The sequence below is a fragment of the Sapajus apella genome, unplaced genomic scaffold (assembly GCF_009761245.1).
Source record: "Sapajus apella isolate SASKATOON/1434 unplaced genomic scaffold, GSC_monkey_1.0 scaffold113, whole genome shotgun sequence".
Taxonomy (NCBI): Eukaryota; Metazoa; Chordata; class Mammalia; order Primates; family Cebidae; genus Sapajus; species Sapajus apella.
The window spans coordinates 5,214,719-5,239,687 of NW_022437053.1; the positions used below are offsets into that span (position 1 = coordinate 5,214,719).

A 24,969-nucleotide genomic window follows, 5' to 3' on the forward strand; every position below is an offset into this window, starting at 1 on the left:
GTGAGTGCGTGGGGCTGTGCGTGCGTGGGGCCGTGCGTGCGTGGGACCCTGCGTGCCTGGCACCGTGCGCGCGTAGGGCCGTGCGTGCTTGGGGTCGTGCGGGCGTGGGGCCGTGCTTGCGTGGGGCATGCCTGCGTGCGCGCGTGCCTCCGTACGTGAGTGCGTGGGGCCGTGCGTGCGGGCATGGCGCTGTGCGTGAGTAGGGCCGTTAGTGCGTGGGACCGTGCGTGCGTGGGGCCGTGCATACGTAGGGCCGTGCGTGCGTAGGGCCGTGCGTGCGTGGGGCCGTGCGTGCATGCGTGCGTGCGTCCGTCCGTGAGTGCGCGGGGCCGTGAGTGTGGGCGTGGCGCCGTGCGTGCTTGGGGCCGTGCGTGCGTAGGACCCTGCGTGCGTGGCACCGTGCACGCGTAGGGCCGTGCGTGCTTGGGGCCGTGCGTGCGTGGGGCCGTGCGTGCATGCGTCCGTCCGTGAGTGCGTGGGGCCGTGCGTGCGTGGGGCGTGCGTGCGTGCGTCCGTACGTGAGTGCGTGGGGCCGTGCGTGCGGGCGTGGCGCTGTGCGTGAGTAGGGCCGTGAGTGCGTGGGGCCATACGCGCATGCGTGCGTGCGACCGTCCGTGAGTGTGTAGGGCTGTGCGTGCGTGGTGCCGTGCGTGTGTGGAGCCGTGCGTGTGTGCGTGGGGCAGTGCGTGCGTGGGGCCATACGCGCATGCGTGCGTGCGTCCGTCCGTGAGTGCGTGGGGCCGTGCGTGCCTGGGGCCGTGCGTGCGTGGGGCTGTGCGTGCGTGGGCTGTGCGTGTGTGGGGCCTTGCGTGCATCCGTGAGTGCGTGGGGCCGTGCATACGTAGGGCCGTGCGTGCGTGGGGCCGTGCGTGCATGAGTGCGTGCGTCTGTCCGTGAGTGCGTGGGGCCGTGCGTGCGTGCGTCCGTACGTGTGTGCGTGGGGCCGTGCGTGCGGGCGTCCGTCCGTGAGTGTGTGGGGCTGTGCGTGTGTAGGGCAGTGCGTGCGTGCGGCCGTGCGTGCGTGGGGCCATGCGCGCATGCGTGCGTGCGTCCGTCCGTGAGTGCGTGGGGCCGTGCGTGCCTGGGGCCGTGCGTGCGTGGGGCTGTGCGTGTGTGCGTGGGCCGTGCGTGTGTGGGGCCTTGCGTGCATCCGTGAGTGCGTGGGGCCGTGCGTCAGGCCGTGTGTGTGTGTGCGCGCGTGGGGCCGTGCGTGCGGCCATGCGTGTGTGCGTGAGGCCGTGCGAGCGTGCGGCCGTGTGTGTGCGTGCGTGGGGCTGTGCGTGCGGCCGTGAGTGCGTGCGGCCGTGTGTGTGTGCATCCCTGAGTGCGTGGGGCCGTGCGTGCGTGCGGCCGTGTGTGCGTGCGTGGGGCTGTGCGTGCGGCCCTGAGTGTGTGCGGCCGTGTGTGTGTGCATCCCTGAGTGCGTGGGGCCGTGCGTGCGTGGGGCCTGGTGCGCTCAGGCCGCCTGGGAAGGAACGCGGCGAGATGTCCCAGAATAAAGGGGCACGCCGGGTCCTGGGTGGGATGAACAGGGGCGGAGGCGGCCCTCGCCTGAGCGCGCGAAGCTGCGGCGCTCCCCTGGGATCTCTGCGCACTGACAGCTGTGGGTGCCGGGGCTCCCCGACGCCGCCCCTCCTGTCTGAGTCCCACTGAAGACGGCTCCTGGGCAGGATCCAGCCTCCCCCTTCAGGTCCTTGGGTCTGTCTCCCGCTCCCTCTGCCCAGGAGGGTGGCGCCCTGTCCTGGGACCTTGATGAGGGCAGCCAGGGACAGGAAGTCTCGGCTTTCTCCCACCCAGGGAGGTCACCCCGAGACAGGCACGAGAACGAGAAACCCAACATCAGCAGCTCTTCAGTGTCTCAGACGCTTTCACCAAAGCTCGGGCAGCGCTAAGTGATGGAGAATATACAAAGACGTGCGCACGCGCTCAGCTGACAGCAGCACCGCCCTCACCCTGTGGAGGTGCAGTGCTTCTGAAACGGTGGGTGCCTCGTCCACGAGCGGACGGAAGCACAAACCGTGACCAGGATGCCCGGCTCACCGGAGAGCCTCAAGTGCCAGGCATTTCTCCCTGGTGTCCTGCTGGGCAGGTGGCCAGCGAAGGAGAGGGCGTCCTGGGAAGGGGTAGTGAGACTTCCTGGAAGGACCACAAAAAACAAGACTATGCAGCAGATAACAGCGACTGCAAGGAAAGCAAGCCAGTTTCCTAAGACTCCAGTTCACTCAGGCTATCAAGTAAGCAGACTAAAGAAAAAACATCTCGCCATTCAGCTAATTGAACTAATCCCTTTTTAAATGGTAATCGTCAAAAATATCTGGCCCAATTGGAGCTCCCCATGGGAGGGTCCCATCTCTCCAGGACCCTCCGTGGACGCCCGCAGCCCTAGCAGCACTGGGGACTTCAGGGGCCTTCATACACAGACACCTTAATTAGCACATCCATTCCACAAGAGGCTTTGGACCCCCGCTGGAGAACTGGGAACCACCACTCCCACCCTTTTACCCAGAAAAGGCTGGGCCGACAGCAGTTAGCCGCCCACTCCTGATTCCAGAATGAGGCTGCAGAAGAAAGAACTCGCCTGAAATCTAGAGCGAGACAGGTGACTGTAGGGAGAGGCGGCTTCCCCGGGACAGGTGCCAGCACCGCAGTTCAGAAGCAGGCAGAATTCAACCAGAAAATGTACACATTGCTCAAGGTCAAGTGTGAGCTCGCATGAACAGGAGCCCCTGAGAGCCACTAGGTGGAGGTGTTCACATCTTCTTGCGGGTTTTTCCTCCAGGAAACCCATTGGGCGCTCCCAGGAAGACAGGAAGCCTGAGGAAGATCCCGAGAAAGCATCCCCCAGTGATGCCAAACTTTATCCTCTCCCACTGCCTCTGTCTCCTCTAAGGAGCAAAGGCCTTCATCTGCTTGGGAAGTGGATCAAATCTGGTAGCCAGAGGGTGCAGTAGGAATCCCTGCAGCTGAGAGAAGGTAGAAGGGGGAAAAAAGTATCTCTTACCCCAGTGGGAGGGGTGGGCACAGAGCGAGGTCTGGCAGACAGCTGGCAGGGCGCCCAGTAATTCTCAGTGTCTAGTGCACCGCAAGTTGCCACAGCAACTGCAAACCTCAACACAGCTGATGTCTTCCTAGATTTACATGAACCCTCCAATTAAGGCCTGCAGAAGTCAAGGCATGCTCATCTCCAAACTTAACCACCACTGGCCTCTGTATCTGCTGTCCTACAGGATGTGTATGACTTCTAGCTAAAAATTCTGAGGCAGGCAAGAAGGGGCCAGAGCACACACAGTAGGAGGCACTGCAGCAGTCATCAGAGCCAGGGGACACAGCCAGGACAGCAGGGACTGGAAGACAGGTCAGCCCAATGCAAAAGGGGCAGGGGAGGGATGGAGTATCCAGGAGCGAGGGAAAGCCAGGCCCTGGCTGGAACATGCCCTGCTGTCCCCCTTCCTCACTTGGAGGGCTCCCCATCAATCCCACCACTGTCTCCGTGGAGCTCCCCGCCCTTCTGTTCTGAGACTCCATCTCATCAAACATCCTGGAGAAACGGAATTCGGGTGGGCGGGAGTGGTAACAGCCTGCGCCTTTGGCAGCAGTCACAGTCCGTGTCTCCTTGCATCTCAGATCTCAGCCAAGCGGCTGGCCATCTCAGAGTGGATTTTGGATACAGTAGTTCTCCAGTGGTGACACGGCCAACAGCTGCCAGAGCTTTCCTTGATCCGGATACAGGCTGAACAAAATCTGTAACAATCAGAAATGCTGAATGACAGAGGTGCGGTATGAGAGCAATCAGATATAAACCATTTTGATATGACAGTTGAAAACGGATGTGATGATGAGGCTAGTGTGTGTATCTAGAACACCCCAGCTTGCTTACTCTGAATAGCTTTGTCTTACATGTTAAAATATTCTGATTCATTACAGTGTTCAGCTACAATGGGCCCTGATTATTGATATTTGCCAATTTTAAGGATTAAATACCTGGCCATAAAATTAAAACACCAGAGGGACAAATGTGGTTTTCCCACATTGGAGAATAAAGGAACATGACCCCTGTGATGGTTACAGCACGTCTTTGTGGTAGCAGGTGTTTGTGTAATTTGTAAAGCACTTTATACACCGTCAAAAAGTAAATTAAATTGATGATAAAGTGAGATTATAGAAGTTCAAGTGAAATTCCTCAAATTCCATTTTGGATGTATCCACAAATCACCTAAACTCCATCTCACAGAAGAAGGCTGAAGACCGGACGCAGAGCTCAGGTCAGCTCTTGGGGACCATGAAGACCTGGCCCGCCATGCCCGGTTCCTTGAAATCCCAGAGCACCTGCCAGGCCTTGCTGCCAGCAGGACTTCAGAGCCACACATTCCTGTGAGTAGGAAGTGGGGAGCCAAACTGGTAGCCAAAAATATAAAATCGTGAAGCTTTCAGAGCTCAGTGTAATTGGCTTTACATTTCCAGCATAGGTTTCCTTTCTCCAGGTCACAGATCTCCTCCCTCGTGGGTTGATTATTAACAGTTGACTGTACTCAGCTCAATGCGATGGACACTGACTTCGTATGCTACCCTGCTGTCCCCGTGTTGCAGCTGAGAGGAGCTGACCCAGGGCCACAGACAGTCCTGCACGCACACGGAGCCCCAACCCACATGCCACGTGTGCAGGTCATGAAACCAGCCAGCAACAGCCACAGACGTCATGCACAGGGGCCTGCCACAGGCTGGCTGCGTGGGAAAGCACTGCCCCCAGGTGGTACATGTCGTGGAACACAACTCAGACCGCCCTAGCCCACGATCATACCGCACAACAGTACCACCTCCCACCACTGTGGCCTCTCAACAGCTGCCCGTGCACACCATCTCACAGCAACACCCAAAAGTGGCACTCACCCAAAATAACTGCGAAGCACAGCCACAACCTGTCATGGCCACAGACCACAGACAACCTACACAGCTCACACAACTACACACACATACCCACGTGCACACACAAGGACACACAGCCACAGACAGGAGACCATGCCCCACCTGCACACAGACACACAACCAGAGACAGGGACCACCCTCACCTGCACACACACAGACACACAATGAGAGACAGGAGACCACACACCCATCTGCACACACACACACCCAGAGAACCACACACCCACCTGCACACACACAGACACACAGCCAGACAGGAGACCACATACCTACTCGCTGGGTAAACGTATTTTGAGTGCCACTATGTGACTCTGGCTCAGGCTACCTCAGGCCACAAAGCACACCAACACTGGCAGTGGGACCCGTGACTGTTGGCTCAGAGGGCGTCCCTGTGGCCCTGGCTTTACCACCCTCACTGCTCAGGCTCCTGTGCCTTTCCCTTGGCGGGTCCATCTGCCGGGACCCCCCCAATGAAGAACAGCACCGCCCACTGCCCTGGGCTCAGCAAAGCAGCCCTCGCCCTCCCCTCATTCCCACACCCTGTTCCCTACAAGGGCATCTGACATTGGTTTAGCTCCGGGATGAGTCTGTTGTGAGTGTTCATGTATTTGGAAGGATGGAGATATCTGGCCAAATAAAATCAGAGATACCTCCCAGAGGGGGCAAACCTGAGCTTCAACACTCCCTCTCAAAGTGCACTGAGACCCTCTGGGCATCCATGATCGCCAGATGTGTCCCAACACACATGAAGTGCTACTGTGTGGGGCTCCACAGGGATGTGGTGAACCACTCAGTGCGGGAAGGGAGCCCACAGCCAGCTACCCAGCCTTCCACAGGGCAGCACCAGGCTGCCTGGCCTCTGTTGTGTGATGGGACCACCGCAGAGGAGCACTACTACAGCCCTCAACTCCCTCAGCCTGCTGCCCCACACCCCTCAGCATCAAAGAAAGTCAAAGAATCAGGCGAAGAGGGTCAGGCACTGACCCCACACCTCAGGTTCCCCCTGCTGTACAGCCAAAGGCATGCAGGGCTTCCAATGACCCAACAGCAGTGCTGGGGCAGCCACAGTACTCACGGAGCACAGCACCACAAAGACAAACAGGCCCGTGACTTTCAGCCACCGCACACAGCACCTGCAAGAGAAAGGTAGGGCCTTAGTGGCAAGGGGTAGTAGTCCTGTACTTCCTAACTCAAGACACTTTTCTGGCAGTGTTGAGTAACTTCCATCTCAAAGCGTGTGTTTTGAATTCTTTCCATAACATATGAGAACACCCCATCCAAACCTACAGCCCCATCCAAAGGAGCATGGTGGAGGTTCCAGAGGTGAACAAAGTTAACCAAAGTGTTTGCACATAGCTTGTTGTTGGGGAAACTGAAGTTCAAGATTTGAGACTTTTTGAGAGCTGTTTAAAGGCTCCTGTTTCTTGCGGGGGGGGGGGGGGGGGGGAAGTAAACGGAATGCCTTGTCTCTTTGATTCATATTTACCATTTATTTTCCCCTACGTTTTCTGAAAGGTAGAAATACAGATTTGACCATCAAATGTAAAAACAAATAATTTTAAGAAAGAAATTGCTATGCCATTACCGGTTGTATTAGCAGATCTTAAGAATTCCTTAGGCAGTAACTTAATAAAGCATCAAGCTACATACTCAGCCCCCACTGAGGACTGCCAAAGGCATTCCAGCCCCTCGACATTACCCACTTTTTAACCGTGACCCCCTGGGCCCTACATGAACCTGGGTCTGGCCTGCATTCTGCTGCCCTTCCATCCCACCAATGTCCTTGCTGCTCCCAGACAAGACCATAAGGCGTTTGCCCTGCTGGGGTACCCCTGACTGCAGTCCATCCATTATGCCCATCTCTGCTCACTCAGCAGCCAGACCCGGCTCCCCCAGTCTAGGGCGTACTCTCTCACCGGCTGCCCCATGAGGGCAGGCACTAGATCGTGTTTGCTCTGTCCGCACTCGGGGAAGGATGCTTGTACATAGACCATGCTTGAGTGTGAGTAGAATGAACTAAGAAACTCTATGTTGGAACATCTTTTTAATACTCTCCTCAGTTAAATTTCATCTGTCTTTGAATCTGATCCTTTAAAAATGGTAAAATCTTGTTTTGCATTCTCTTAGATTTAATGAATTTGATGAATAATCAGTTCACGCTTCCAAATTATGATTCAACAGCTCCTAAATAGGAATCAAAATGACATTTCTTTTTAAAGCATGAAACATTGAGCTATTCTAAATACAAATTTTTTTCTACATAACTGACATCTGCAGCAGAGCTGACAACCCCAAATGAAAGGTTTTTTACAAGCTTCTTCACTGATCACGCATGGTACTTTTTAGACATGTTATAAAGAATGGCACTAACGTCCTTTAGTTCTGTGGCAAGCTCAAAGGCAAATATCCCATGAATCATAGAAGATAAAGCAAGCACTGAATGCAAACGTCTCAAATGTACTTGAGTCCGTCCACGTTGTAGGGCGGCTGAGGACACGGCGTTCTCGGGAGTGGTTGCCCAGCCAGCTGGGAAAAGGCGTGAACAGTGTCAGGCTTGCCGTCTTGTTGACCCAACGGACACGATTTCACCCAACTCACAAAATCTCACAGCGGATGCACTGGCCAAACGTTTATTGCACCGACGGCCCCTTCTCATCATGAGGCAGCTCCGGGCGCCTGAGAGGCACGCCGGGGAGAAGCTCCACGTCAAGCAGCGGTGCGGGGGTCTAGGGCGGACTCCCTGCCCCTGGGCCTGGCTCACAGTGCGGCCTGGGGCAGAAGCCTTGCCCTCCTGGAGGCGCCCTCCGTGTCCCTCCCAGGACTGTGGGAACACGCACGGGGCGGCGGGTCCCCGCGCCCACAGGGAGTCGGAGGCGGCCCCCAAACAACCGCGCGCATCTTCAGAAGAGGCTGGTCCCCCCACACAGCCACGGCGCCCCGGCGTTTGATGACCGAGCGGCGCCTTCTCACTTCCTGGGGCTTCCGCACACAACCTTAGCGCAGCCCGCGGGAGGTCCCGGCGAGGGCGCCTCGCGGCCACACCAGGCCCTGCCCCGGCGCGCCGCGACTTCGGGGCGGAGCAGAACGGAAGCCCCTGGTCCTGGCTCCCAAACCTTGTTGGGAGATGATGCCTTCCAACACGTGCCTCTCAAATGAAAGCGCGCACGGCGGAACCCAGCGGGTAAACAGCCTGGTACTGAGACCGCCATTGCCCACACCCGCCCGCGGCCTCCCACGCATGCGCGTCCCGCTCGCACGGCCGTTCCGTACGCATGCGCATCCCCACCCATTCCTCCTGTACGCATGCGCATCCCGCACACACGCATGCGCACCACCCATTCTCTCTAGGCAGCGCCGCTTCTTGGAGCACGTGCCCAGGACAAATGCTTACACGTTAATAGTTTTCCAAAGGGACTGCAACTTCTAAAACGTTTTGAGCCTTCACAAGGCTTCCAGGGCCCACAGCGCAGGAGGGAACTGCACCCTTCAGGCTGCACACTGAGCCAGACCCACTCCTTCCTCAATAACTAGGAAGGTGGATCAAATTCGAAAACGCCGGGGACCCCTGAAGCAGACAGATGCTATTTGCAAACCCCTGACCATGAAGACCCTAGCCACAGAAGCAGGGTGGAGAGGACTGTACAATATCAGTCATTCAGGTTTGTCCTCTCAGGCGCTGCACGATTTGCAGGCCGCCTTCAATGTCTCCCTAGGCCTGGTAAAAATAAATCACCTTGGAGGAAAAGTGCAGCCTGGCCAGATGAGGCAAAGCTCATCCTCGTCTTCACCCTGCAGGTTTGAGGAGGGAGGGGGCACGCAGGACCTGATGTGCGGCCACCGCTGCCAGGCTGGGCACCCCAGGTCCGCCTACCTCAGCTTGGAAAGACGGAGTCGGATGTGCAGGCTGTCCAGAAGGTCCCCCTTCTCGGAGGAGGCAGATGCAGACAGACCAGACACCTCCCTGCTCAGCAAGTATCTTCGCTCCCAATCGGCAGAGCTGTCCTCCCAAGACTCTTCGGAGATGAACTCGGGATGGTAAACGGGCATGCGCGGTGACCTGGGAAGCAAGAGAGGTCTGGTTGTTTCTCCTGAAATAGTAACGTCTGCAAAGCAAGCTTTCCTTTCCTCTGAGACCTGACGTGTGAAATGCCACTGAATCAACCCTGGTCTTTCAAAGGACCACAGACCATGGCATTCTCATGCTGGTGGGAATGGGCCTTTTGTGGCTTCACAGAACACTTACCTCAAAGGAAATTTTCTGGAGTCACTAAAGTCTTCAAAATGAATTGTGGGCCCTCCAGAAACCAGCTTTTTCTGAGTTTGGGACTTTCCAAGAAAGCTGTTTCTGGCTCAGACCAGTTCCTGCTGATTTCAGTGTTTGCTTTCTCATTGTATGGGGTCCAGCAGCCAATACCTAGATCTGTGAGACCTGCCCAGGGTGAACGGTGCGTGTTTCCTACCCTGTGTAGATAGATCTCTTTCTGCAGTGGAGCAGCATGGGAGGTGGCCTCCCTGGCTTCCCACACAACATCCACAGGAGCATGAGCAGAAAGAGGGAACATTAGTACCTGACTAGACAGGCCAAGAATGGGGCCAGTACCTAGAGGGATGACTCAAGTGGAATCATAAACTTTTCTCAGAATTACTTGAGAATACATCCATTTACTTCTGGGATTTTTGTTTTTGTTTTGTTTTGTCTTGTTTTTTTGAGACAGAGTCTTGTCACCCAGGGTGGAGTGCAGTGGCGTGATTTCAGCTCACTGCAACCTCTGCCTCCCAGGTTCAAGTAATTCTCCTACCTCAGCCTCCCCAGTAGCTGGGATTACAGGCACGTGCTACCACGCCCAACTAATGTTTGTATTTTTAGTAGAGACAGGGTTTCATCATGTTGACCAGGCTGGTCGTGAACTCCTGATCTCAAGTAATCTGACCACCTTGGCCTCCCAATGTGCTGGGATTAGAGGCATGAGCCACTGTACAGAGCCTCCAATTAATTTCAGTTGAATCCCTGACCTTCTGATCAATTCCTTCATAACAGATGCACTTGACTCTTAAAAGGTAGTAGCAAAACCCAGAATTTTCATGTATCACATGGAATATTCATGAGACCACAATAATGACATTAGCAACAGATGTGTTCTGTGATACACTGGAACGGAGCCAGATCAATGGGGCATTGTGATTCTCCTGAACACATGACTGCTTTAGCAGTGGTTCACAAGGAAAAAATGTTATTCATAAGGAGATGCCAATTAAGCCATGTATAACCAATGTGTAACAAGGTAACACATGACTGAAAATAGTTGATAATACTTTCTATCAATTTTGTGACTGGAAAATGCTCAGGTGTGTGAGAAATAATACCACTTTCTAACTGCTGAAAATACAACTGTAACAACATTGGAAGCAAAAACTGAACCAAAATTGGAACCTTCTCCTATAAGTAGAAAGAGAAAAACAAGTTACTGTCACTGCCTTCTAGAGCAGTGTTGTGCAACAGAGCTTCCTGTGGTCATAGCCGTGTTCGCTGCCCTGTCCAAAATGCGGGGTAACTGGAAGTGTGGCCAGTGCTACTGAAGTAGTGAATTTTTAATTTTAATTTAAATAACCATCCCTGAAGAGTGGCTACCAACTGTCAGTGCAGATACAGGCATGCTCTGACCTTTGTACCACACATTCCTTCTCTCAACACCCTTAAAAGAACACTTCTGAAAAGGTGTAAATCAATGGATATTATCCTAATAAGCATTTGATCAAACTAAAACTGCAACAAAATAAAGTTGATAAAAGTAAAGCATGAAAAACACATTCCTACCACCAATACCTTAATTAGCTTCATGCAAAAAGAGAAAAGGAAAAGTTTTGTAAGCAAAGCCGACCCATGTTCTGCTCCCTTGAAGTGGTTTTTGTGACATGAGGCCCAGCTCTGCCTCCCAGGGCATGCCAGGACAAATGCTTACACATTAATGGTTTTCCAGTGAACTTCAAGTTCTTAAATGTCACAGGCCTGCACAATTTACCAAGTAATTCAAGAGAAAGCATTAAGGGAATAGCTGTGTAGAGTCTTTGTCTTAAAAGTTATTGATTAGGAGCAATGGAGGAGAATTAAGTTATCCCCCAGTACAGAAGCTGGAAGCAGCTGGGTCAGTGGGAATGCCTCAGCTTACACTCCTTATCCATCCAGTCACTGAGGGGCGGGTGGCAGGGACTGTACTGGGTGCCAGGATGGACGATGAAGAGGGCACAGGCTGGCTGACATAACCATAGATGATAGCACAAGGACTAGGTTGTAAGTAAGGGTATGTAGTGTTTGAGAGCATAGGAGCAGCACTGGTGGGTGGGACAGAGACTACTAAGGGTTCTCAAGGGAAGCGATATTTGAATCCCTTGACAGGAATAGTACTGACTGCCCTGGAGAGCCAGGGAGGGAAGGAGTTTCCTCTAGTCAAGGGCTTTGTGTGAACAAATCACCCCTGCACTGAGAAGTGATAAATCCAGATATCTGCAACCCATCCAAATCCTACGAGCCGGAGTATTTGGAGGCTGAGGACAGGAACGCATGTGGCATGCAAAGCCCCCTAAAGTGTGAAGCCCTCCGCTCCCCTCCCTGGCTGCAGACTGGGCTCGGGAGAAAGGAGGCAGTTCCTCAGAGGCTCAGAGGTGAGTGAGGGAGACACAGCAGCCATGCTGTGCAAATAGGGGATTCAAAATCAAAGCTGTTGGAAGTTTACATTACTTTGAGTCTTAAAAGAATGTGATTATGGAACGAGTCACATAAGAATCAGCTGTGGCCTTTTTTTCTCTGATTCTAGATTAGCCTTTTTCCTTACCTACATTGTTTTATAAAATGTTGTAAAAGACTAACAGGCACCAGAGAAGACCCCTTTCCTCTTCACTGTTGCTCTTCATTGATAGATTAACTTCCTTCTTCTCTCACACAAAGACCTCGTGACTATCATATTGTCTAACATGGAATGTCAAATAGACTTTTAAATTGGGGAGAAAGCTGTAATTTATACACCAGCCTTGTATGAAAATGTGGTCCTTCTACATTTCTCTGTTTTCTGCCTATATTAATAAGAATTAGACCTTATCTTTTCAGCTTTGGAGCACTGATCCCATTTCTTTGGATTCTATGTTTCCCAAATGGCTATCCTCAACTTTGTGCTTGAATAAATGATTTTAAACTGGGTTCTGATACTTTTGATCAGATTGATAGTGACAATTTTTACTGGACATGTTTAGGCTCTGCCAGATCTTGACAATTTGTTGTAGTACATGTTTATGATTCCAGTGGTTATATTCTGTGGGTATTAATGTCACCAAGTTTGTGATGTGCAAGGAGCCAGGAAACATGGAGCAGGTGGCTCAGGCTTGTGGCAGTTTGCTTGCAGAAAGAAGAGAAGATGAGGCCTCAGGCCTGGCCCATGGCCATTCATCCCAGAAGGAAGCATCTGTAACTTACCCTCCAGGTCAGCTCTGCTCAGGCAATTCCAGAACCACCTTGATTTGTGCCCAAAAAGGACCTGCAAGTTTGCGGGAAATTGAGTTTTCTTGTGAAAAAAATATACAGGGTTTCTCAACTTCATCACTACTGACATTTGCGCTGGATAATTCTTTGCGGTGGGGGCTGTCCTGTGCATTGCAGAATGTTTGCCAGCATCCCTGACCTCTGCCCTTAGATGCCAGAAGCACCTCAGCCCTCAGCGTGACAACCAAAAATGTCTCCAGGCAATTCCAACCATGCCCTAGCTGAGAAACCGCAGCCTGGTCAAATGGCCCGTCAGAGTTTCGTGCATGCATGAGTGTGCATGTGTGCTATGCAATCACTGCAGGGTTATGCTCAAGGCCGTCTGGAAATTAATACCCACAGAATATAACCACTGGAATCATGAACATCTACCACAATAAATTGTCAAGATCTGGCAGAGGTTAAACACGTCCAGTAAAAGTTCGCATCTCAAGCAGTTCTCCAGCATACATGCCAAGAACGAGGCCCAGACACGCTTACTTTCATATGAGGGGGAACATATCTCACCCTTTCTCCTGTAAGGAACTCCCCAGCAAAGGAGTGTTTTCAGTAAAGCAGGGATCTTTAGACCTGGCGCTGGACATCTGGAGCAAAGGAGAGTGAGACCTGAAAGAGATAGGGAAGGAAACAGAATCACCAACACAGAAATAATGAATGTGTTCCCAGAACTTGGGAGCTAGATTCAAGAATGTGCCCAAGATTCTGTGGTAAATCTTACAAGGAAATTTGCCTAAGGGTCAGTCTGAATTGTAAAAGGCTAAAGTTTTTAGAAGAGACCATTAGAAACAACTCTCCTCCCCAACTCAACTGAAAATGTAAAGCAGAAACTCACACAGGAGACCAGACACTGTGGGATGACACTTTTAGACTCACTTTTGCATTAGCAGAAGATTCAGGCCACCTTTGCTATTTCATGCACAGCTTCTCATCAAGAAAAACATTCAGAGTCTGGTTGGCCCTTTCATAGGCAAAAAAAATGTCTATTTCCTAAAATCACAAGAAATTCACATTTAAATACCCTAATGGCTTCCATTGGAAGACCAATCAGCAGAAGTCAGGACCCAAGGACTGGAATAAGGCAATAACCAGAATCGCAAGAAGGAAGCTCTCCAAGGACAGCAGCCACACCTGAAGCAAAGCAAAGGTTCACACTAGGCAGGATGGTCCTCCACCACACTGGCCCGCCCGCCACATGGAAGGACCACCATACATGCATCATCCAGATCAGGAGCTTGATGAAAGGGAAGCAACTGCACAGGCATATATGGTCACCCTCATTAAAGGACACATGATGTTAAAGACAGCCAGATTCCATGAGAAGCCGCAGGAATGATTTTCGTTCCTGATCACTGGGAATATGTCATTTTATGTGCAGGTGCATTGCCTGTTTTAAAGGGTCCCCGGACAGGTAGAGATGCTATCGATGCTATGAAACATTCGCCTGCAGAAATGACAGTCATTCTTTCCGATCACAAATGTACAACAAAGGAAGAAATTTTAAGAAAAATATTTTTGCTTGCTTCTTTCTCATTCAAGAATTCACCGGTGACACAGACAATAGGACTCCTGTGCATGAGTAAACCTGGGCCCTGAGTGCCGTATAACACCAGCACCCCATCTCTGAGAAGTCAGAAAAGGAGTCTGTCTGGGGCCAGGGACTATCCTCTGGGCGTCATCTCTAGGCAGCCCTGGGTCACTTCCCATGGAGAACACAGGTGACTGAGGACTCTCCTCAGAGGCTCAGCAGCCAGCAGAGGGCCACATGGCAGGAGACAGGGTTATAACGTAGGTGCCTCAGCTTTGGTAATGAAAGTAGAGAGGTGAAAGAATCTCTCTGCCCAAGAGATTTAATAATTTGCATGCTTTTAGCTGCTCAAACTGGCTTACAATTGACATCCTCCCACCCCTGTTTCCCATAACTATAAATCTGAAACCGTAACTCCTTAGGTACATTTAGATAAATGTCACAGTGAGTGGACCAAACAACCAGATGTTTTCTGATGCTCCTGGGGGTGGTCTGGGAGAACCGAGTGTTATGGAGATGGTGACCTCCCTCGCATTATTTTCTCAGTCATACAATGTAGATTAAAACAAAACAAGGCCAACCATGGTGGTTCAAACTTGTAATCCCAGCACTTTGGGAGGTCAAGGTGGGAGGATCGATTAAGGTCAGGAGTTCAAGATCAGCCTGGGAACACAAGACCCCATCTCTATGGAAAATAAAAATAATAAAAAAATGATCAGGCATAGTGGTATGCACTTGTAGTCCTAGCTACTTGGAAGACTGAGGCAGGAGAATCACTGGAGCCCTGGAGTTCAAGGCTGCAGTGAGCTATGGTAGAAGCACTGCACTCCAGCCTGGAGGAGACCCTCTTGCTTTAAAAAAGAAACAAAACCCTTGCTTTTGTTACATTAACTAAGGAGATGTAAATGAAAAACATAAAGATAGATTGTGGATGTTGATTCACTGAGGTTCACTAGACCGTGAATTCCTTAAGAACGGCTGCCATGTTGATTTCATCTTGTTTTCTTTGGTACTCTTAGTGGTACCCAGTTCAAAGTAGGTTCTTAATAAATACTCGATAATGAGCTAGCCACAGTGGCTCACACCTGTAATCTCAGCACTTTGGGAGGCCAAGGCAGGTGGATTGCCTGAGCCTAGGAGTTCACAACCAGCCTGGGCAACATGGAAAAACCCTGTCTCTAAAAAATTCAAAAATTAGCCAGGTATGGCGGTGCACGCCTACAGTCCCAGCTACTGGGAAGGCTGGTGAAGGACTGCTTGAGCCTGAGAGGTCAAACCTTCAGTGAGCTGAGATTGTGCTACTGCACTCCAGCCTGGGCAACAAAGCAAGACCCTGCCTCAGAAATAATACATACACACATACTTCATAATGAATAGGTTAAAACCCAGTAACCATAGCTTATTTGCATGAGATTGGTTTTTTACTCAAATAAAACAAGTTTTCTAAGTCATTAAATCAACAATGTTTGTAGACTCAGTATTGACCTCTGAGGAGAGGACAGTGCTCAGGAGAGTGGAGGCCCATGGGGTCTCAAAGCAGCACCACACTGCACAATGTGGCGGACTCACCTTCTGGCCACTAAGAAGGAAAAGCAGAAACGGGGAAAAATCCAAAGTCCATTTTATCTTCTCTGTGATGCCATATCTGGCTGATTTTTATTCCTGTTTAATATTTACACTTATCTACTTTGTGTACACAAAGTATTTTATAATTGTAGTTAAGCATATAGGTAATCGTTTCTGAGCTTTTTTATGTAATCATATTTCTAAAAATCCAAAAATAAAATGAGTTGCACCAGGAAATTTCCTAAAGAGACTTTGGGCTATTCCAGTTTAAACTGAACACCATACAGATACCATCTTCAATGTTCCAAATCCTTTCCTCTCTGCAAATAGGGGAAGCATCAAGGAGGACTTGGGGTCCTATTGCCTGGCAGAATCCCTAGCCTGTGACTCAGAGAGCTCACAGCTCACATGTAGAGAAGATTCAGGATTACCCAAAAACATTTTCCAGAGGCTGGAAATAAAAATGGCATTCCACAATTTTTTTTCTCCTTTTGACTTCGATAAGGTAGAAAAGATTGATGAGATCTATATTATTCCTGACTTTTCCTCTTCTGAAAAAAGAAATCCCATTGACATTTTTCTGACTTTGCTCTAAGACTGGGCACTGTCTAGTTTTATGAATTTCCACATTGTCTGATTTCCCCTATGTCTCAACAAACTCTGTATATACATTTGCAAAATCCATATGTGCCTATACATTTATAAGCAGGTGATACTTATGTTAAAGGAAATTATAGAAGATGACACATAAAACAACTGCAACTGTACATAATTCTATAATTCAGAGACACCCAATGTTAACATTGAGATAATTTCCTTTCAGTGTTTTTTTCCTACATATAAATGAATATTTTTAGGTCAGATCACACGTATGCATGCAGAGACACACATTCACAGATACGCATATTCACATACACAGACACACATAGTCACACATACACGTATTCACATACACAGAGACACATAGTCACACATACACGTATTCACATACACAGAGACACATAGTCACACATACACGTATTCACATACACAGAGACACGTAGTCACACATACACGTATTCACATACACAGAGACACATCATCACACATACGCGTATTCACATACACAGAGACATTCACACACATGCATATTCACATACAGAGACACACATACACATACACCCATTAGCATACAGAGACACACACTCACACATACGCACATTCACATACACAGAGACACACATTCACACATACGCATATTCACATACACAGAGACACACACTCACACATGCGCGCATTCACATACACAGAGACATGTTCACACATACATGCATTCACATACAGAGACACATTCATACATACACACATTCACATACACAGAGACACACATTCACACACATACACGCATTCACATACACAGAGACACACATCACACACGTGTATTCACATACACAAATTAATTTGTCTTCTAATTGTTCAACTCAGCTATCTCATTAGCATTTCTCAGGTTATTAAATCGTAGCGATTCTTCTACAACGTGATTTTAATGTCAGCCATTATATTCCATTACATGGATCATCAAATTAAGCCTGACCATCTGTCTGTTGATGGAAATTTAGGGGATTTCTGGTTTTTTACCTAGATAAACGACAAACTCTATGTGAGTCCTACTGGGTAAGTCTTTGAGTGTGCCTTCAATTATTTTCTTAGGATAGGTTCCTAGCAGCGAGGTCACTGGATCAAGAAGTTTCCGGGTGCCCATGGTCCTCTTGCGGGAGGAGAGCCTATCCCCATTACGCCACGTCCCAGTTACAGGCAGGAACAAATCCTATCCCCACCAGCCCCGGGTATTAGACATGTTTAAAATCCTCAGGCCGTAAGTTTTAAACAACCAGAATTGATGGGTCTGAGTCACGCCCACTGTTGTCAAGAACCCTTGCTACCGTGACTATTAACAAGACAGGTTCATGCCAGACTGTGAGATGGAAACAGGTTCTTGCCCACGCCTCTGCCTCTTCTGCCCTCTTCTTCAACAGTTTCCTCATCCCTCAATCCTTTAGTTCTTTCTAGATCAAAACACGTAACAGTCCTACGATGCTTATATCATCACATTGAGAAACACGGAGCTAAAAATGTTGAATACATTGAGTACCTCATACATTAACACTGCCAAGAGAATTTACATTTTTAAGGGCCAGGAAAGAGACAACGGTGAGTAGAAACGACAGCTTGGGGAGGTGGGGACCGGGGTACAGGGGTGGAGGAAAAGGTTTTCCCTGAGTCTTAGGCCCTGTACCACGTAGGCACCATTTATGCAGCCATGGCTGAGGTCAGTTCTGCTTGACAAGGTGCTACAGAGCCAGTAACAAGGAAGCAAAGTGCTTTCACTACCTCACCAGTGCCAGGACCTCCGAGGGATGCCCTGCCCAAGTCATCTGCAGGCTCTCTCCCAGGCACCACTCAGGAAGGCCACAGAGCAGGCAGGAAGGATGAAGTGGCCTTCCTGCCACTTCAGGACTACAGACAGAAGGCAGGTGGCAGACAGCATCGGCCATGCAGAGCCCTGTGGAAGAACTGCTTGGAGTGAGACCAACATAAATCAAGCAGAAGTCGGAGGGCAGGAAGGCAGCTGGTCCCTCTACGCCCAGGCCAGGAGGTGTGTAATGGGAGGGATCTCAATGGTTGGTGCCACTGGAGATCAGCTGTGGGAAAACCAAGCTGAGCAATGAGGCCTTCCCTGTAACAGAGCCTGTGCTGCAGTGACCAGGAGGGGTCCCTCGTGGGAAGTATCTCCCAGGGCAAGAGACGCTGCAGACAGCAGAGCAGGGTTAGGCCTTCCACTTGGGGCCCTTCACTCTCTTTGCCCTAATTACCTGACAGTATCCCTGAAGTGTCCTGCAGAGAAAAGGCCTTGTCCCCACCATATAATTACCAGGATTTTATCTGATGGGTATCACGAACAACCATGGTCATTTAAGTGAGTACATTCTGCGTCAGGCTCCTGCTGAACCTGTCACCTTTGTTATCTCATTTAACCCTCAAGATAACCCTGAAGGTGGATAATATGATCCCCATTTTAGAAGGAACGAATGCGACTCAGAGAAGTCAGGCCCAGGGTAGGCTCCCAGCTGCTGAGGGCGGGGCCAACATGTGTCCAGCACCCAATGTCCTCTCCCAGCCCCTCCCTCCCACCAGGAGGCAACACGCCCCAGCCCGAGGACTGTGCCAGGCAGGGCACTCTCTGTGCAGATGTACCCTGCATGGAGAAGCAGTCACAGGAAGCCACAGCGAGCCAGCACAGCACAGCCCCACGGCCGCCCCTGGGCCCAGCAGGCTGACCTGCAAGGTTTCACCTTCTCTCTTTCTCTACCTGCTCCCTTCTCTCTTTCTCTCTCCCTATGTCCTCTCTTCTCTCTTCTCCTCTCTTTCTCTGCCTCTCCTCCTCTCCCTCTCTCCGACAGGGACTCCTGTTTGTGGCCTGTTTTCATCCTGGCTTCACTGAAGCAAGCTACCTTTCCAGGAGGAAGAAGCAAACTGGCAGGCAGCGGTGAAGCTACGCTGACCCAAAAGCAACCACACTGAACAGCCAAGCATGTTTCCCATGGGCAGAAAGCAGATCTGAGGAGGGAACATGAGTGCGGAAGCTGCCGGACCTCATGGGAGGTTTTTCAGGACGCTTGGAAGGGGACTGTGACTCCTCTCCCATGTACAGGCAGCGCCTCTGGGAGTCTGGCATCATTCTGTAAAAGCAAGGTCAGCCCTTCAGTGCAATGTCACGCCGAAAGAAAACAGCACAAAGATCAGCACAGCTTTGTGTAGTGGCCCTATGCACACATTTAGTACTTCAAGTCCACGTCGGGAGATGGAGTCACAGAACAGGAAGAGTACAGACTCGCAGATTGCTGGGGAAAGAGATGGTAGGTAAAGATGCACAACAGGATGGAGTGTGGCTGGCTAGATGGCTACATACAAACAGCGCATTCTGGACGGGGGCGGTGGCTCACGCCTGTAATCCCAGCACTTTGGGAGGCCAAGGTGGGCAGACCACTTGAGAGCAGGAGCTTGAGATCAGCCTGACCAACATGGCGAAACCCTGTATCTATTAAAAATACAAAAAAAAAAAAAATAGCTGGGCGTGGTGGCACACACCTGTGGTCCCAGCGACTCGGGAGGCTGAGGCAGGAGAATCACTTGAACCTGGGAGGGAAAGGTTGCAGTGAGCCGAGATTGAGCCACTGCACCCCAGCCTGGGCAGCAGAGTGCGACTCTGTCCCTAAATAGATAAATAAATATTTTTCTTTCTAAAACTTAAGGGACTTGGAAGGAAAGTGGATATTCACTGGAATATTACAGTTTCAAATGAATTGACAAAGCAAGATGCCCTGTACATGATCTATTAATAGTGGTGGAAAGGGGAATTAAAAGAATGTAGTGTTTACCAGTGAATAGTCCTTCCACTTTTTCTCCCTGCCAAAATAATAAACTTTTATTTGTTTATACTCCACCAGTCTTAGAAGTCCCCTAATTGGAAAATAGGTTTGAGTTGATGTTAACCTTTGTTTGAACAACTAGTTTCATTACAGATGGTGCAGATTAATATTTTTAAAAGAATGTCGGCAGGCTGTTTTAAAAATGCTTCTAGAAGGCCGGGCGCGGTGGCTCAAGCCTGTAATCCCAGCACTTTGGGAGGCCGAGGCGGGTGGATCATGAGGTCAAGAGATCGAGACCAGCCTGGTCAACATGGTGAAACCCCGCCTCTACTAAAAATACAAAAATTAGCTGGGCATGGTGGTGCGTGCCTGTAATCCCAGCTACTCAGGAGGCTGAGGCCGGAGAATTGCCTGAACCCAGGAGGCGGAGGTTGCGGTGAGCCGAGATCGCGCCATTGCACTCCAGCCTGGGTAACAGGAGTGAAACTCCGTCTCAAAAAAAATAAAAATAAAAAAAATAAAAAATAAAAAATAAAAAAATAAAAAAAATGCTTCTAGAGAATCTGTAAGGACAATTAACACAAGAAGTGTTGACTAGAAAGGGACATTAATAATTGGCAAAAAGCATAATCATCGTCCCCAAAGCCTGGGGACGTATCCACTGAGAAGTGTTGACAGGAGCAGTTTCAGGACTACTTGGATGTAAGAACATCACGTGTATTTGAGGAATTGTCCTTTCACCTAAGGAAAGGAGAGTGAACAACCAGCGAGTGGGCCCAGTGGCACGGTTTTTGAGGCTCACAATTCAGCGGAGAGAGGGGAAGACGGGAGGGTGGGGCCTGAGCCCAGGGAGACACAGGGAGCCGACATCTCGGAAGCCAGACGTGCATGGCCGTTTCTATCCAGCTTGCCCCGAAAGCTGATCGCTCAATAAATGTCCAAAAATCACAGTAAAGATGATTTGTGCCCATTTTTTCTGAGGCTTACATGCAGTAAAACAGAAAATTCCATCCTTGGGCTCAAGTAATTCCTCAGACATAAGGATACAATCCTTCCTTTTCAAAGCAAATGGATGGAACATGAAAGACTCCTGTTTGGAGAACCACTGCAGTGTAATTAAGCAACTTTTCAAATCTCAGCCCAATGAGCAAAGACATCAGTACTGGAATGATTGTTTTCAGTCAGAAAAAACCCGAGGGAAGAAATCAGACCACTGTTCACTCCAGTTAGCTGGAAAGCTGCAAAATTAATTCTTAACATTAGATGGGCTTGTGACTGGGCTGGTTATTGAAGAGATAAATCATTTTTATTGCACAGAACACAGAAGTATACTCCTTCCAAAACAAACTGGATGGGCTATGCTTTTCAAGGAAGAAAGATAAGATTCTCCAATTTCATGAGTGGGGTGCAGGCCTTGAGTTAAAAGCTGTATCTTTTCCTAACAGCCACACTTTCACAGAAAGACCGATGAATGCTTGAGTCCTGGGAAGGAAAACATTCAACAGGAACATACGTGGGCAGACAGCACCTCCATATATTACTGTATGAAGCCTGAGGTTATTCCATGTTGCCAGAGTAGACCGCTCTCTGAAAGACCATTTTACAACTTTTGTTAACATTTTCATATTATATATGTGCGTGCGGACAACCTGCTCAGCAGCGATATCCCACATGAAAAAGGGGAAGCATGTTTTTTGAAAAATTATTCTAACCAATCACTAATTTGAAATCAGTGAAACATTCAAGGGCATTCTCTGAAATGACAGTAGGTGGCAAAGCATGCATGAAGCGGTGGCAGACTGTCCCTATCCCACGTTCCTACGAAGACTCTGCCAGTGACACACGTACATTTTTCCCACACTCTTCTGCGAAAGCCTAGCCTTCCTGGGTACTTGTCCCGGAGATTCTTGTCCCAGCGGCCTGGCGTGCACGGCCTGGAGACTCGCCCGTGAATATGGACAGCACGTTTCTCTGCAGATTGCAGTTCTCCCTGCCATGTGCTACGGGCATCTGAACAAGTCATGGCTTCACAGGATTTTCTATTTGTTCTATCAGTTAATGAGAAGAGGGTGTTGAAATCTCCAACTATGATTCTTTCTTGTGCTCTATCAGCTTTTGCTTCATGTATTTTGAAACTCTGTTACTGAGTCCATAAACACTGTGAATTATGTCCTGATCAACTGACCACCGTATCATTACGGCATGGCCTTCTTCGTCCCTAATAATATTCTTTGCTCCAAAACCCACCTTTTCTGATATTAATGCAGACATCCTATTTTTCTTTGGACAGTATCGGTTTTAGCATTCCATGTCTTTTTTCTTCTTTTTGTATTTCATGTATCCATGCTTCCATACTTAGAACGGGCTCCTTTATAGGTAGCATATAGTTGGACTTTGACTTTTTTCCCAATACGACAATGTCTACTTCATAATCGAGATAATTAGTCCATTCACATATAATGTGATAAGCAATATATTTAGGTTTAAATCTACCATCCTGATACTTCTCTTCTATTTGTCAATATGTCCCTTCTTCCCTTCTGCCTTATTTTGCATTAGTTGTTTTGTATGCTTCCATTTTATCTTTTTGTTGGCTTATGAGTTATCACTACATTATTCTAGGTATTCTTTAGGGTTTGCAGTATACATCTTTAACTTTAAATGACAGTATACCCATTGCTATAAGCATACAACAGGAAGATCTACATGTGTGCACACACACAGTAGATAACACTCTACCTCTGTGGTACCTCGTGGTTCACATACAGGACGAGTGCGCTTCCATTTCTCTCTTCTCAGCCTTTGTGTCATTGCTGTCACACTTTTACATATGATATGAGACACACAGTGCATTTTGATTATTTTACTTGAATGGCAAATTACCTTTGAACGATAAGAAGAAATGTGGAGCTTTACAAAGCTGTCAACGTTTCCGTACCCTCCATTCCCTTCGGCAGACCCGTCTTCCTCCGATGGAGCTGGAGCTCACGCACCCCGTGCCTGGCTGGACCTCACACTCACTGCGGCCACAGTTAAAGCAACATATCAGGGCCACTTGGCTACGTAGTTACTTCCCAGCACAGCACCCCGCACACAGCCCAGAAAATGCCAGAGCTACTTAAGTTCAGGCTTCAGTATTTTACAGAGAAATCCAGCATTTCTCTCCAACAAATACTTCTTAGTTATCTGTCACAGTTTCCTCCACACTCACATACATCAGTCTCTAAAACAGGGGTTGTGCTGTAATCACTCTTAAGAGACCTAAACTATCCCGGTGGCATCAGGTTAGGTGATACTGAATATTCCTACCAAGACCCCCAGACTTGAGAACCGGCCCTTCCTCCAACGCAGAACAGCAGTTGTTTAGCAGGGCAGCTGCTGGGTGTGGACTTGCCGCTATGAAACGGCTTCCAGGTCAGGGGCCACATGTCCCACTCCTTCCATTTCAGGGGCCACAGAACCAAGCCACAGGCAGTGGTGGGAGGAGGACACGATGGACGGCACTAAAGGCTCCCTCTTCCTGTTCACACACTCTCTACCCCACACTCCAGGTGAACTTTACCAGCAGTGCTGTCTTGGAAGCTATTCTACCAGTCAGTATACCAGAAGGAAATGGGAGCTCAGTAAGTCGAACAATTCAAAGAGAATTCAATAAAGGGAAAATCTGCAAAAACGTAGGCAGAGTGTAGGGAAAACAGGCACGCAGTATTACGCGGTTCGGGACACGTGCAGTAACAGCAGCTCTGTCACCACCACTGGCCTGAAGGGGATAAAGGAAGAAGGCAGTTTTCAGAACGCAGAAGAAAAGAGTCTCACAGAAGGGCCATTCTGAGATGCAAGGAGGTCTCTTGCTGAGGACACATCAGCCACAAGGGTCTCTCTGGGAGGATGGGAGAGGGAGGACTGAAGAAATCGGAAGCCCAGTCACATCAGGCTCCATCTCCTGCCATGTTCCCATAGGCTGAACTCAGCCAGAAGCCACCAGGGAGCTCTAGGAAATCCCTGGAGGTCAGTCTCTCAGGGCAGAGGGCAGAAGGGGAACTGAGCACGTGTCGACAACCACAGGACAGGGCATCTGCCGTCCTGCTCTGAGTGATGGCCGCAGCACTGCCCCCACACTGCCAAGCGGACTTCGTGCATACAAGCAAGAAATGAACTGATACTGTGTTGGCAATTTAGGGTTATTCCTCCTACAGAGGCTGTGCCTCTTCACACAGGGTAGGCAGCCGCAAGCCTGGCTTGACTCTCACTTCAAATCGACATGCCTGAAAATGAACGTTTTCCTAAAAGTCACCTGCTCAAGATTTCCCTCTTGTCATCCTCTTTGAAAACTTTGGGATCCTAGAATTATTGGAAGCAGCTCCAGATCTGGACTCCACCCTTCGAGGAAATTTGCCGCACATGCTCCCCTGCCTGAGCATCCCCCTCTTTGGTCAGGCCCTGACACATGCCCTGGCCTATGTCCCAGGCCATCTCACAAGCTTCAGACTCCCCAAAAAACCCTTCTCACCTCATTCTCTCTCACCATCACCTATACCAGTGGTTTCCAAAAATAAGCCCACAGTCAAATCACCTAAGGAATTTACTTCAAAGACCATTTCCTAGGATCCTTCTCCAGAGTTTCTGCCTCAGAAGAGTGTGTGGCTCAAAGAGCTATATTTGTAACACCTGGGAGATACTGAGATACTACCACACCGTGAGAAACACTGGCCTAGAGGATGGATTTGGACCTCTCCAGCCTGGCATGAGTGTCTGTCCATGGCGCCATCCTTTGAACATTGTCAACTTCATGTCCATTAAGACATACAGACAAACTTCATGTCACACAGAAAAACTCCAGGGAAACATGTGGTCTGGGCTTCTTCCCCCACTGGTTACATCTTCCTGGCATCTTTCATCTTAAGCTTAAGGTCTCTGGGAGTAGGGTAAAAAATTACCCAGAAAACCGGCAATAGAAGAGAACTTCCTCAACATGACGGTAAAAAACCAAAAACTGTCCTCTAAGGTCAGGAACA

At 49.6% G+C, this 24,969-nt stretch overlaps 1 protein-coding gene across 1 annotated transcript in view; it reads right to left on the reverse strand.

Annotated features, from left to right (window-relative positions):
• OCA2 (OCA2 melanosomal transmembrane protein) overlaps positions 1 to 24,969 on the reverse strand; it is a 224,809-nt gene that overhangs the window by 172,954 nt on the left and 26,886 nt on the right. Inside the window, exons 3-6 of the mRNA XM_032259976.1 lie at positions 12,962 to 13,060; positions 8,795 to 8,980; positions 5,999 to 6,056; positions 3,669 to 3,741 (exon numbers count right to left, since the gene is read on the reverse strand). Coding sequence (XP_032115867.1) covers positions 3,669 to 3,741; positions 5,999 to 6,056; positions 8,795 to 8,980; positions 12,962 to 13,060 — 416 coding nt within the window. The remainder of the gene's footprint in view (positions 1 to 3,668; positions 3,742 to 5,998; positions 6,057 to 8,794; positions 8,981 to 12,961; positions 13,061 to 24,969) is intronic.